Consider the following 14,300-nt stretch of genomic DNA (forward strand, 5'->3'; position numbering starts at 1 on the left):
TGCCCTTTATTCTTCTCAACTGGCCAGAGCCAGGGGCGGCTCCAGGCACCAGCATGCCAAGCGCGTGCTTGGGGTGGCAAGCCCCTGGGGGCGCTCTGCCGGTTGCTGTGAGGCTGGCAGGCAGGCTGCCTTCGGCGGCTTGCCTGCGGAGAGTCCGCTGGTCCCGCAGCTTCGAAACCACGGGACCAGCGGACCCTCCGCAGGCAAGCCGCCGAAGGCAGCCTGCCTGCCATGCTTAGGGCGGCTAAATGCCTAGAGCTGCCCCTGGCCAGAGCAACTTGCTGTCCCAAGCACTGAGCAAGCCAGCCCCACCCTCCAGCTTTTGTGAAGCCTGGATGCTCAAAGCCATTAGATCAGCTCTCCTCCCTCAAATCACACAGACCTGCTAAATACCTCCCTCTTCTTTCAGGCGGGGGAGGGAGGCAGAGGAATAGAAGAGGAAGGATCTGGGGCGATAGAGGAAACTCCTTCCCAGAGAGGGAGGGTCTGAGTCACTCATTCAAAAATTTTACTTTTCTTGCAAACCTGTTCCCCATTCTCACTTTCCAACATCTCCTGACATTTTTAGAGAAGATAAAAGATCTATTTAATTAGTCAAGCCTGGTATCATCAAAAAGATGGAACGTTCATTCCCGCACTTTCTCCTAATTTAAAAATGTAAAAGAGAAAGAAAAATAGAAATGAATAGATCTGCATCTATATGTTCACATGCAAGGAGTAAGTAACTGGGCCAGTTTTATTTATTTTATTGTTGCTATAGTATCACTAAATTAGGGATAAAGTAAATGTTTCCCCCCCACACACAAAATGTGGGGAGTTCTGAAAAAAAATTCTCAAAGTAAGATATTGGTGGGAGTCACACTCCAAGATCCAGAAACTTAAATGAACAGTTGGCTGAGCAGAGAGGAAAGGCAATGGACATAAAATGTAGATCAGTGACTCTTCAAAAAGTTTTTTTCCTCCTGCTAACGATAGCTCATCTCAATTGATTAGACTCTGCCTGTTGGTATGCATACTTCCACCTTTTCATGTTCTCTGTATGTATAAATATCCCCTGTCTGTGTGTTCCATTCTATGCATCCGAAGAAGTGAGCTGCAGCTCACGAAAGCTCATGCTAAAATAAATTTGTTAGTCTTTAAGGTGCCACAAGTACTCCTGTTTTTTTTAAGAGGTGAAATGCTTATTTTACCCCTTAGAAGGAGGAACTAAAAATAGCTTGAACAGAATCAACTCAGGAATAGTTTCTGGGAAGCACTGGCTGACCATGCTTTTCAAGCTAACTGGTTTCCTAATTGTGGTTTTGACCGTGAACTTTTGACATTTCTATTGAGTGAAGGAATCACTTTTGGCAAGATTTCAAGGATTCTGTAAACCTGCTTCCCCTCTCTGATGGAAAGGGGCTAGATACTGCTTCTCCAGAACTTGTGAAGAAGAAAAAAATAAATCAATGCATGTCATTTGTATCTGAGGGAGATTAATCTGTTTTTCTTCACAAATGGCTGATCAAAAGTGTATCCGGGCATCTTTGGATCCCAGGCCTGAGAAGCCACCAGGCATGGGAGGTGCATCTATCCACAAAAGGTATTTCAAGTTTATCTACCTATTGCAATGGTTGGGTAGAAGCAGTTGCAGCTTGGCGGCAGACACACACATCTGACAATGGAATCCTGGATACGTTTTAGACAGGGTTTGGGGGTGTTTTTGCTGTTTATTTCACAGCACTGAGACTGCTCCTTTGAAGAATTTCCTGTGATCAGGGAAAGCATTGCTAAAAAAAAAAAGATCTAGGATTTGCAATGCTGCTCCTGCTACTAGACATTTTGGCTGTTTTAGATATCTTGGCTTCTTGTTTTCTTCTGGGTGCAGGGTGTTGGTAATCATCTTCAAAGCCACCAGTGGTCCAAGGCCATTGCCTGAAAGAGGATATTGCAGCCCCTATTCTGTCACAGCATGTAATACAAGCTGGGATGTTCTTGCTGTTTATTGTGTGGATTCAGTTCTCTCAGCAGATCGCTCTCATCTTTGGATTTCTCTCCCCTTGATGGGCCAACGCAGCCAGAATTTGGCTGCCTCCAGGGCAAGATACAAGGTAAATGATTCAGTCTAACTTTTTGTCCATGATATTTCATTTCTATCTTGTTCCTGTGCAGTCATGTCTACCAGATCTCAGCCCAGGACACTACATGGGTTTCTGTCCAGTGAGCTGTTGTCTGTCTCATTACTACTGAAATAAACAAAACTCATGAACAGGGTAGGCAATCTTTAATTTGTGCTCCATGAAGGCAGCCCTGTGCTCCCTTTCCCCCCAACCCCATTCACAGAAAACATGGGTGACACCACTTACACCAAATCACCCACCAATGTCACTTACTACTTATACCTGCTCCTGTATTTTTCACTTCATACATCTGATGAAGTGGGTTCTAGCCCATGAAAGCTTATGGCCAAATAAATTTGTTAGTCTCTAAGGTGCCACATGGACTCCTTGTTTTTTTTTCGCTTTTCACTGGTCTCTTTGGATCTACTGTGTCCTCTGCCTGCTTTTTGTACTACTTTGCCTTCTTTGTCCACTCCTTGTAATCAGCTAGAATTCTTTTCCAAAGCAGGAGATATTCTTGAGGATCCTATTTCTTTGTATTCTTGTTGTCATTTTTCATCAGCCCCTTTCTGATTCTTTCACCATTACTCTACTCTCTGACTCTTACATCTTCACAAGATACCAACAATAGAGAGCTTTCACTGACAACTTCCAACTTCCTGATCTTCCTTCAAGGGCTTGGCTGGCACTTGGGTCCAACTGCTTCTCCAGTTGGGTGACCAGCTTAGACTTCATGCAGTATAATATGCATGTATTCTGTCTCCTTCCTGGGCAGAACATGATTAATCTTCCATGATGAGCTGCCCTCAGTTTGGAGAAAGCTATTGTTTTGCAGAGCTTCTTGACTTGGTTGTTGCAACTTCTTTTATATTTCTGAACTAGTCATGAGTTAAGTAAATTGGAGGTTTACTTCCTCTTGCTAATCTGGGCTCTTCCATTCAAAGTAAATCTTCAGTATCCCTGCTTGCACTGCTTATGTTTCTCTGCCAAATTTTAAAATAGCTGTTACCCTTCTTAGGCACTGCCTCTATTCACATTCTAGTCTGAATGCTCAGATGTCTCAGTACCAGCATCCTCCTTTGTCAAACTCATTGTGTCGTCACTTCCTCCTTTTCTTGCTTCGTCATGCCCAATGGCTGTTTGCAGCTCCAGAGAACAATTTTTAAACTATTATCTGTAATTTTTCAGGTTTCCTATAGAGCTGATAGCACAGAATCACAAAATGGTGTTTAGGGTAAGTCTGTTCTGTCTCACAGAGCACTCCTGGTCAGTCAGAGGGTGTGGCTACATGAGAAAGTTGCAGCTCTTTAACTTGAATCAGTTTAAAAACCACAATGTATTTAAACCGATGAGGCTGAGATTTTCAGAGAAGCCCGAGTTAGGCCCACAATTCTGACTGAAATTTACTGAGATTAGGGGCCCAATTCTCTTGGGATACTTTGAAAATCCCTCTTTAATTAACAAGAATTGGGCTGGCCTTGGAATTCCTCCATCACACCTACTTTAGAAACTTGTAATGTGGGTAGAAATGAGGCTCTCAGTGCATCAAGAAAAATCTAGCATCTTCATTCATCGACTGCATAACTAGAGATAAAGCATTAGGCTGAACGCCTTCCTTTGAAAGCTGTAACAATTGATGCAGCTGTTTGTCATAAGAATTCAGAGCAGTTCTTTTTAGTTAGGGTATGTCTACATTAGAAATGCTAAAGCAGTGCAGCTGTAGTATAGACACTTACTACTTCCACCCCTGTAGTAAATCCACTTCTCTGAGAGACACTAGCTAGGTGGATGGTAGAATTCTTCCATCGACTTAGTGGTGTCTACACTGGGGCTTAGGTCATCTTAGCTGCATCAGACAAGTTAACAGATTTTCTAGACAAAGGAAACGCAATGGATCTAATTTACCTCGATTTCAGTAAGGCATTTAACACAGTTCCACATGGAGAATTATTAGTTAAATTGGAAAAGATGGGGATCAATATGAAAATTGAAAAGTGGATAAGGAACTGGTTAAAGGGGAGACTACAACGGGTCGTACTGAAAGGTGAACGGTCAGGCTGGAAGGAGGTTACTAGTGGAGTTCCTCAGGGATCAGTTTTGGGGCCAATCTTATTTAACCTTTTTATTACTGACCTTGGCACAAAAAGTGGGAATGTACTAATAAAGTTTGCGGATGATACAAAGCTGGGAGGTATTGCTAACACAGAGAAGGACCGGGATATCATACAGGAAGATCTGGATGACCTTGTAAACTGGAGTAATAGGATGAAATTTAATAGTGAGAAGTGCAAGGTCATACATTTAGGGATTAATAACAAGAATTTTAGTTATAAATTGGGGACACATCAGTTGGAAGTAACAGAGAAGGAGAAGGACCTCGGAGTATTGGTTGATCACAGGATGACTATGAGCCGCCGATGTGATATGGCCGTGAAAAAAGCTAATGCAGTTTTAGGATGCATCAGGCGAGGTATTTCCAGCAACGATAAGGAGGTGTTAGTACCGTTATACAAGGTACTGGTGAGACCTCATCTGGAATACTGTGTGCAGTTCTGGTCTCCCATGTTTAAGAAGGATGAATTCAAACTGGAACAGGTACAGAGACGGGCTACTAGGATGATCCGAGGAATGGAAAACCTGTCTTATGAAAGGAGACAAAGAGCTTGGCTTGTTTAGCCTAACCAAAAGAAGGCTGAGAGGAGATATGATTGCTCTTTATAAATATATCAGAGGGATTAATATTAGGGAGGGAGAGGAATTATTTAAGCTTAGTACCAATGTGGACATAAGAACAAATGGATATAAACTGGACACTAGGAAGTTTAGACTTGAAATTAGATGAAGGTTTCTAACCATCAGAGGAGTGATGTTCTGGAACAGCCTCCCAAGGGGAGTAGTGGGGGCAAAAGACATATCTGGCTTTAAGACTAAGCTTGGTAAATTTATGGAGGGGATGGTATGATGGGATAGCCTAATTTTGGCAATTAATCAAAGATCAGTTGCCAAATTATCAGCAGGTAAGTATGCCCAGTGGTCTGGGATGGGATGTTAGATGGGATGGGATCTGAGTTACTACAGATAATTCTTTCCTGGGTGTTGGCTGGTGAGTCTTGCCCACATGCTCAGGGTTTAGCTAATTGCCATATTTGGGGTCGGGAAGGAATTTTCCTTCAGGGCAGATTGGAAGAGGCCCTGGAGGTTTTTCGCCTTCCTCTGCAGCGTGGGGCACGGGTCACTTGCTAGAGGATTCTCTGCAGCTTGAGGTCTTTAAACCACAATTTGAGGACTTCAATAACTCAGACATAGGTTAAGGGTTTGTTATAAAAGTGGATGGGTGAGATTGTATGGCCTGCATTGTGCAGGAGGTCAGACTAGATGATCATAATGGTCCCTTCTGACCTTAAAGTCTATGAGTCTATGACATTTTTCATAGCCCTGGTGATGTAATTCAGTTGACTTAACTTTGTAGTGTATACTAGCCCCAAGTCAAACTTCCCATTCATTTTCTGATTCACTCCCCATTTTACATAGCCCTGAACCCTCCTTTGTCCCTTACAAAGGAAAAATCAATGGCAGCAATTGTGGATTCCGACATGACAAGTTAGGCTTCAAGAAGGGATGGGAGGGAGCAGTTTGGATAAAATCAATATTCACTAATATCATTAGTTTCTTCAGTCCTCCTATCCAACAGATGGATTTGTAAACAACAGCTTGAACCTAAAAATCAAACCCCATGTGTATACTCTACATAACAAATAAACAGTAAGTTGGTAGAGTAACTTTCCTCCTGAAGGTTCTCTCAGCGCTTGATCACCTATATGCTTATCCAACCAGCGATATGGGATTGCAGGACATTAAGCAGGGAGACAGCTATCTTACACTGATCTGAGGATGTTGGCCAAAGACCTTGAAACAAATTCCTATTTGGATGCCACGTACCATGGAACTTTTTGTGGCTACCTGGAACAGACAAGGCTTCCATTTTTAGCATCTCTGCCAAAAGAGCCACACAGAATTCACGTAATCTACTGTGGAAGAATGAAGGGTTGAGTTATCCTGGCCAGGATTTGAACCGGTGGTTCTAGAGCATCTTGGTATTTCTGAACTAGTTGCTTGCAAAAAACCCACAGCCAACTTAGCTGGCTGCTCATAATTAATGTTTTTTATTCAAAGTTGCTATCTAGCCATTTCTCCCAGTGATGCAAATAGTGTACATGTCAAACTTAAGACTTCAGTTTAGTGTTAACAGAGCATGGTAATCAAGTGCTGCATTCACTTAACACTCAACAACAGTACATGCAATGAGACCGATTAGAGTAGAATGAAAGATTCCCATTGTCAATATCTTTTTCTCACTCCATATTTTGGATTAATGAGACTTCTGTTTAGCCTCTATAAAGACTTCCATAAAGTCACAGGGTAAACTTTTAAGACCTGGAGAGGCCTGACAGCTCTCTTACATCAACTTCTCTGTCTATTTAAAACAGTCCTTTTTGTATGAAGAAATCAAGCAACATAACTTGGCAAGTGAGGATGACAATGAGAGTCTCCCCTTCTTAAGAATGTCATTCAAACACTTAGAATGCCACGCACAAAGTCAATTACCTATTCATTTCAAGATCATTCAGGCGAGCAGAAAGATCCTCGAGGCGGTTGATTTGTTTGTGGCACTGGCTACAGTAAAACTCAAATGCCTCATCAGTGATAATGCTGTGCAGTTTCGCAATGAGCGGGTTGAAGCTAGAGAAATCACAAGTGTCATTTTAACAGGACAGGACAGAACAGAACAATCTGATTTCATCTGCGGCTTCCACAAGTTAAGTGGATGTTTGGAAGGGTGGGATATGGTGGAAAGTCACAAGCTTTTCACACAAGAATTTCAATAAGAAATTTCAGGGCAAATGTTACTATAAAAATATTAAATCCAAACATCAATGACTGAGAAGTGCAACTGAGCTGGTAATTAAGCCATTTTGTTGGACAAATTGGGTCAAATCATCCCTATTGTAAGCAATCACCTCTTTCCTTTTTGTCCCGTGGGGGTTATGCCCATTTATCACAGGTATGGATTTGGACAATTGACTTTTTCTGGTCTCCCAATTTACCTGTCAGGCTGCCATTATGTGTCACTGCTTTCTTAAACTCAGTGGGATGTTAGGATGTATACAGGGCCGGCTTTAGGAAGTGCGGGGCCCAATTCGAACAGTTTCGGCGGGGACCCGGCAGGGATGACTTAAAAAAAAAAAAATGTAAAAAGAACATGTGGGGCTTGTACTCACCGAGCGGTGCTCCGAGTCTTTGGCGGCACTTTGGCGACGGGTCCTTCACTCACTCCAGGTCTTCGGCAGCACTGAAGGACCCGCCGCTGAAGTGCCACCGAAGACCCAGAGCAAGCGAAGGACCCGCTGCTGAAGTGCTGCTGAAGACCTGGAGCGCTGCCAGGTGAGTAAAAATTAAAAAGGTGCCTCTAGCCAGGGAAGGGATTCTCACTGGGTGCGGGGCCCTCTTAGGCACGGGGCCCGATTCGGGGGAATTGGTGGAATAGGCCTAAAGCCGGCCTTGGATGTAAGTGGGTCATTCAGCAGCATGCGGACCTACCTAGAATGGTTATGAGAATTTTGAGAGCTATCCTTTTAAACAGCACTAATAAACTCTTTCTGGTTTGCCTGGTCGGAAACAGCCCTAACTGACATGTTGCTGTGATGTGATTTAGTTTGAAAGCCAAATATGTTCAGTCAGACACATCGTTTTCCACTGGAAATGTTCTAAAGAAACAGATTGAAAATCTGCTGTATGATGAAAACAGGGCAGCACATTAACAGGTAGGATTTTCATTTCAGAAGGCCCAGCTTTGAAAGAAATATTAATGAAAGAATGAAAGGTCACCTTTCTCTTTAAAGTGATGTGCAAGTGTTCACAGGATCAGCTTAGTTTTGCTGTTAAAAAGAGAACCTAATATATGAAGCCTGAAGTTTGTGAAGTGAGGATGTTAGAAAAGACTTCAAAGTGCTTCACTAGCTGCTACAGACTGTAAGGCTTTGGCTTCCAGTGACTTATGTAGAACACAAGGTACTAATGAATTCAGTGACATTTGGTAAATGAAGCAGCTGATCATTTTTGAAGACTGACTAAATTACCAGTGTTGTATGCAGTGTTGTTGTAGCCTTAATGGACCACTTCACCTTGAATGGTCCCTTGAAATGTGTGTTAACTACTTATGCTAAATCATCTGTTCAAACCTTGTATTTAGCTGTGCCACTGAGTTTCCCAGACCTGAAAAAGAGCTCTGTGCAGGCTCAAAAGCTTGTCTCTTTCACCAATAAAAGATACTACCTCACCCACCTTGTGTCTCTAAACTACCAGTGGTTTCACAAAAAGATTTTTAATAGCAAAGACTATGTAATATTTCTAGGATACCATACATCCTCTCCAAATGGAAAATACTTCTGGAAGCCACAAACTTTAATCAAAGGAAGGTTAATAGTGAAAAAGCACGACATAGAAGTTTAATAAAAGAACAGAGAGAGGTAGAGGTGTGAGCAGACAGAAACAAGGTTAAAACTGAAAGACACCTGAAAGGACTAGTCAGCCACGTGGCAAAGATTGATACTGCTTGTCAAGCAAATGGCCTGGACCCAGAGAGGTGCCGAGTGCCATTGCAGTCAATGAGAGCAGTTACCGTGGCTCAGCAACTCTGTAACTCCCAACATTGACTTCAAGGGGAGCTTCAGAAGTCCAATGTGTCTCAGGATCAGGCTGTAAAGTTCCAAATTTAAATTCTGTGCAGTATTCCCAAACCTCCACATATCCTTACAGACCACACAACTCCTTCTAATAAATCATCTCTAAATGCTTGAAACCCATTTTAATTTGAGTAATGACATTTTGAAGATTTCTTTCCTCCCTCTAGGGTTGACTCCGTTCAGTGAAGATCATTACTTCACAGCGGCAGCTACTATAGTTGGTAGTGCTTTACAAACTAGGGGTGCTGGGCAGCTGCAAAAGGGTGACTGGAAAAAGCGAAACATCCATTGCAATCAAAGCGTGAGAGGGGATTCTCATCTTAAAAAAACCAAAACCAAACAAAAATAAAATAGAAAATCTAAAAATAGTTTGCTTCTGGAATTTGATCTCAAACTGAAGCGCCAAAGGAGTATTTTTATTAGTTCATAGCCCATCACAGACACAGAAGGAAGAAGCAATTCACCCTTTGGGTGGCTCACTACACCTAATAAGTTTGTCAGATTGATCTGTATTAATAAAAACTAACGTGCTAAAATGGGAAACCTCATTGGCCAACAAGCATATATAAAAATAACCCCATGGGCAGGTCCCCCCATCACCACCTTATTGATAGTATTTTAATCACACTTCAGAAAATGAAGTTATATACTAGACTACCTGCCCGTTGGGTGGGTGAAGGAACCCCTGGCCGTTGGGCTCCCACCCTACACACAGCATGCTGACAGCCCAGGGTCACCACACTGACTGTCATATGTTGCAACTTACATGAACACATTGCTACCCTCTCCCATCTTTTGGTACAGTCACTTAACATTGCCCAGCTAGGGTCTGTTCAGTGCTTACAACAGAAAGAATGTTGTTAGTTAAGAAATATAGCGCTGGAGCTTTTTATTTCAATTACCAATTACCAGTTATTTTTCAGCAATGAGTGCTTCAGTGCAGCTCTTTTGTAACTGCATGAACGTACCAGGGAGTGGGCAGGAACTCAATACAAGTAGTCACAAACACAAAGCGTCTGTTAAAGGCGAAGTGTCAATATACCCTAATGTTCCCTTCATTAGCTTAAGCTTCTGATGAACCTTCTGGCGCAGGATTCCATGAACTATAGCAGACAGCTGTGATGTTACTGTTCCCGCTTAGAGACGCTGGTAACATGGAACTGGTGATTGGAGACATGATTGTTTATTACACAAACTGCTTCTTGTATCAAACAGCTCAGCAAAAAAAATTCAGTCTAAACCATTACATCTTCCAGTTCATTTCAACAAAAGCCAGCTTCACCAAACCTGGTTACATAGGGATGTTGTTTAGGAAAATAGAATGTTATTCTTGGAGAAAATTCAAAATAGGGGACTTATTGACAATGCACATCTGGACAAAAAACCAGAAGTGGGGGGGGGGGCGGGGAAGGCCTACAGTTTAGTGACACATTAGGGTACAGGGTACTACTTCTGATAGCATCTTCTGCCATGATCTGGGACTTATATGGCCTTCACTTTAATCTCTCTTCTTTGGAAGCCCCTCTAAAGGGTACACAGAGTAGAGGTGAGCACTATCAGGGTAATCCACATCCTTCTCCGCCAGAAGGAGGATGCTGTGATGCAGAACATTATAGGGAGGGGATCAAAGCTGGGCAGATCACCAGGGCTATGGGGGCTCATATGGAAAGGAGATCACATTTGGACACTGCATGGAAAGTAATAAAAATGCTACATCAGGATCATGAATCTTAGTTTAAAATGTGCCTCCCAAATGGAAGCTACTTATCTTGGGATTGTAGCTTCTGGATTCTAGGGTTAGCAAAGATCATCTCTGTTGTCTGATATTGTTTCACCGGGGATTTTAGCAAATAAGTGGTGTCCCCTCTACTGCAATTAAAAACGACGTATATGTGAATTTCACAAGAGCTTTTCCTTTTCAGACCAATAGAGTCCTGAATTGCTTACTGAGTTTTAATCAGGCTTTGTGAATCTTGTGAAACAGACATCTGGCGAGTCAGATAGTTATGAAGGGCTTTTACAGTTATTTAAAAAAAAAAAAAGAAAGAAAAAAAGCTCAAATGTGTTTCCTTGGTGGAGCCACTCTAGGTGCCATTATCCTAAAGAGAAACAATCATGTTATATTCCCCAGCAATTTCAGGGTTATCACATTGGCAATGGTATTTTATACTCCCATTCCACAAAATTATTGTTTCTGCAAGACAAAATATGGACTTTCCAACAGTTAAAAGCCCACTAAGGGTTTTTTCTAGTTATTTATTTCCACAGGAAACCTCTATTCAGATGCAGCAGTGGGTCAGCATCAAGGAACTCTTCTTAATTTTTACTCTGCTTTCTAGCTGAATCATTTATTCACAAAACACAAAAAGTGTTCATGAAACACACCAGCCCTATGGCCAGCAAGCCCCCAAGTGTATCCACTGCACTACATTGCTTCATCTGCCATTGATACTGGCTTCAACAGAGAAAGCTGCATCAGCTAGTGCAAACTAACCAACTTACCACATGCAAGTCATAAAAGGAAGATTTTTGAATCAAGAGGCATCAGCGAAGGCAAGGTGCTAGTTTTTGGTATTAATCACGCTTCTCACAGGAAAAGAAACATGACTTTTTCCCTGATGCATGTGAAACTGAAACCCCCTCCCTTCCCCACCCCTATTCCCCCAACTGCTACTAGAGCTATGAGCATCTTTGATCGGGGCAATGAAGGGTTGCTCTGAAAATCAACTTGGCAAGAGGTTTTTAACTTCAGAAGTGACTAGCCAATTGTATTCAACTTGACAGGATTCCCTCTGTGAACCAGTTTGACATATAAAACTAAAGGAAATCCCACATGTGCAAAGCCTGGTTAAAAATGCTATGCAAAGGAAGTAGCTACAATACTGCCAGCACTAGGTATGATATTACCTGGGAGAAAGGAAAGAGGAGCTGCTAAAGCTGGTTTCTCCGTTACACAGGCTGTCTGAGAACAAATCTGCTTCATTCCCTTCTCCGTAATCCTCGAAGTGCTCCTCCCCACTAATTACGGTAACGATGGAGTGATTGTTGAGGTCTGAGCTCAAGGGTAGGTCATGTGGGTGGGATCTATCAGAGCAAAGAGTAAAAGAAAGGTGTTAAAATGTTGCTAAGGTAGTTACCATTCCAAAGGTGCATATGACACGCCAGTTCAAGATAAAGGAGTAATTCTTTTGGAAAGTGGAAGGCTATAGCATAATTTGTACAGTACTTGGACCCTGGAAGGCACAACACAAGTGCTCTGTGAAAGTTTGTACCAACAGGCTGTCATGTCCATCAAGGTGGGCACCAAAGTAAATGCAACAAACCTGTCTCAGAAGTACCATGAAACTTGGCATAGTAAAACTGGTGAGATGACGTATAATTTGGTCAGTAAAACTGAGGGTGAAGTTGTCACAGAGTCAGTGGGCCAGTGCTCTGGAACTACTCCACATGAAGCCAGTCAGGACTCTGGTGTAGCATGCCTCCTCTCTCTGAGCATTCTGTCACCAGGGCAAAAAGCATACACAGCTTTGACCTTCCTGGGTCGGACCTTGGGCATTCAGCATCCCCTTCCTCCCCCTGTGCGGCTTCTGGAGAAGCCAGAGGGCCCTGCACCCCAACTCCTGTAGTCAGCAAGTGACTCTCAAACCCTTCTGTTCTACATGCTGGCTATTACGTGACAGGAAATCACAGAAATCAGTGACTTTCAGCCAAGTCCATCTTGGGGAGTCCTGGGCTAGAAGGCTTGGACTCCCCCTCTTCCAGTCCCCCAAGCAGACTGCCCAGCTTCCAGCGATCCATCCCCCAACACTCCAGTTGCTCCTCCTCCTCCCCTTTGTCCTACTTCATGGGCAAAAGGTGCCACCTGGTTGCACCCCCATCCTGGGTCTCAGGTTATGAAGGGCAACGCCATAGCATACTTGCAGACCGCTGGACAGCCTCACCTGCCCTGAGGGTCTCAGCACAAATCACATACCCAATTCCCACCACTGAAATATTAATAAAACCCCACTTCGTCACAGAAGTATGCTCAGCTTGCTGGGCAGAGAAAACAAAGCTAAATGATTCCTGAGTTAACACCATGCAGTTAAGTTATACAGTCAGCTGACATCTACACATTAGCCTGTTATTTCACTTAGTGCTGTGTAATCCTATTAAGAGCCCAGTACTGGGGTTTAACTAGTCAGTGGCACAGATCCTCGTTGGTTGCACAAGGCAGCTATTCAAAACATCAAAGTTTCCTTTAAGTCAGCCACTAACCGAAATAGTCCTCTTCTGGTTTCCACTGCAAAATGTTTTAAGCAGTCAAGTGGATAAAAACGGGGGAGGTACTGCTGCTTTTTTACACGGTTTTGACATCAGATTCACAAGTGACGTCTGTATTAGCATATTAAGCCCTTATCTAAATATGCATAAGATTCATCGCTGATATCCCACTATCATCAATCATTAAAAACATCCTGCTTTACATAACACTTTTCATCTTTGACCCATTGTACAAATATTAACTCATTACATCACTGATTACATACTAATTTATGGAAAATCTCATGGAACTGGAATGCAGAGTTTTTATGCAACTCTAGAGAAAATAGGGGATTGTAAGAGTCGACCACTGGAGAAAGTCTAAGATGGAACCAAAGTTTCGTTCCAAGCGGACGCTGCTATTCAGACTAACCGCATAAAGAAAAAAGCACCCAAGCACCACCATCCTTTCTTGATTCCAACGACAATCAGAGAACCTGTTTAAAAAATTCTGCTATTTATGAGAATGTGGCTTATTTCCTTATCCACTTGCTAAAGAAAAAAAATGTATCATCCCAACAATATTAAATCTAATGAAAAAAGTTATAGATAAGCCATTTAAGACAAAAATATACAGCATTTAAGAGACTTCAGCCTTACTCTGCTAAGAAAAGTTTTCCATCCATGCAGAAGCGAGTCTGACAGCAGATAAATTCAGCTTCAACTTGCTGGGAATCTGGACACCTTCCTACACACTAAGGAAGTGCAGTCAAATCTCTAACTAGGTCCATCAAAAATGATGCTTTCAAGCCTCAAAGTTTTTAGGCATGTCTTTCATCCACAAGGTAAATACATAAACAGAGGCTGCTGGGTTGATGCTCAGGGCCCCTCCTTTACAAATGAGAGAGGGCACTCTACCCATCAAGAAAGCAACACAGGCCAGAACAAAGCAGAGGAAAGATTATTTACAAAACAAAAAATACATAAAATATGTGCCAGAGCAGACATCTTGGCTGATCCAGCGAGGCAGATCCCTTTAAAGGACAGAATGGGCCCTATGCAAGGGCAGTGTTATGCATGAAATAGCACAAGAATGTGTTTCATATCTACTGTAGATGTTAAGGGCTTCAAAATCCTATAGAAATCTTTCTGATCAACAGCTGAAATGTTTACTTATGTTCATACAGTCTAAGGTGCACAGACTTTAATATCAGTG

At 42.5% G+C, this 14,300-nt stretch overlaps 1 protein-coding gene across 4 annotated transcripts in view; it reads right to left on the reverse strand.

Moving 5' to 3' along the window:
- Positions 1–14,300, reverse strand: part of RAB11FIP3 (RAB11 family interacting protein 3) — a 179,287-nt gene that overhangs the window by 23,158 nt on the left and 141,829 nt on the right. For 3 of the 4 annotated variants that reach the window (XM_039491503.1, XM_039491506.1, XM_039491505.1), the window contains 2 exons: positions 11,750–11,926; positions 6,705–6,839 (listed from right to left, as the gene is read on the reverse strand). In XM_039491503.1, the coding sequence (XP_039347437.1) occupies positions 6,705–6,839; positions 11,750–11,926 (312 nt within the window). The remainder of the gene's footprint in view (positions 1–6,704; positions 6,840–11,749; positions 11,927–14,300) is intronic. The other variant, XM_039491504.1, reaches the window with a different exon arrangement.

Source organism: Mauremys reevesii, linkage group 10 (genome assembly GCF_016161935.1).
Source record: "Mauremys reevesii isolate NIE-2019 linkage group 10, ASM1616193v1, whole genome shotgun sequence".
Lineage (NCBI taxonomy): Eukaryota > Metazoa > Chordata > Testudines > Geoemydidae > Mauremys > Mauremys reevesii.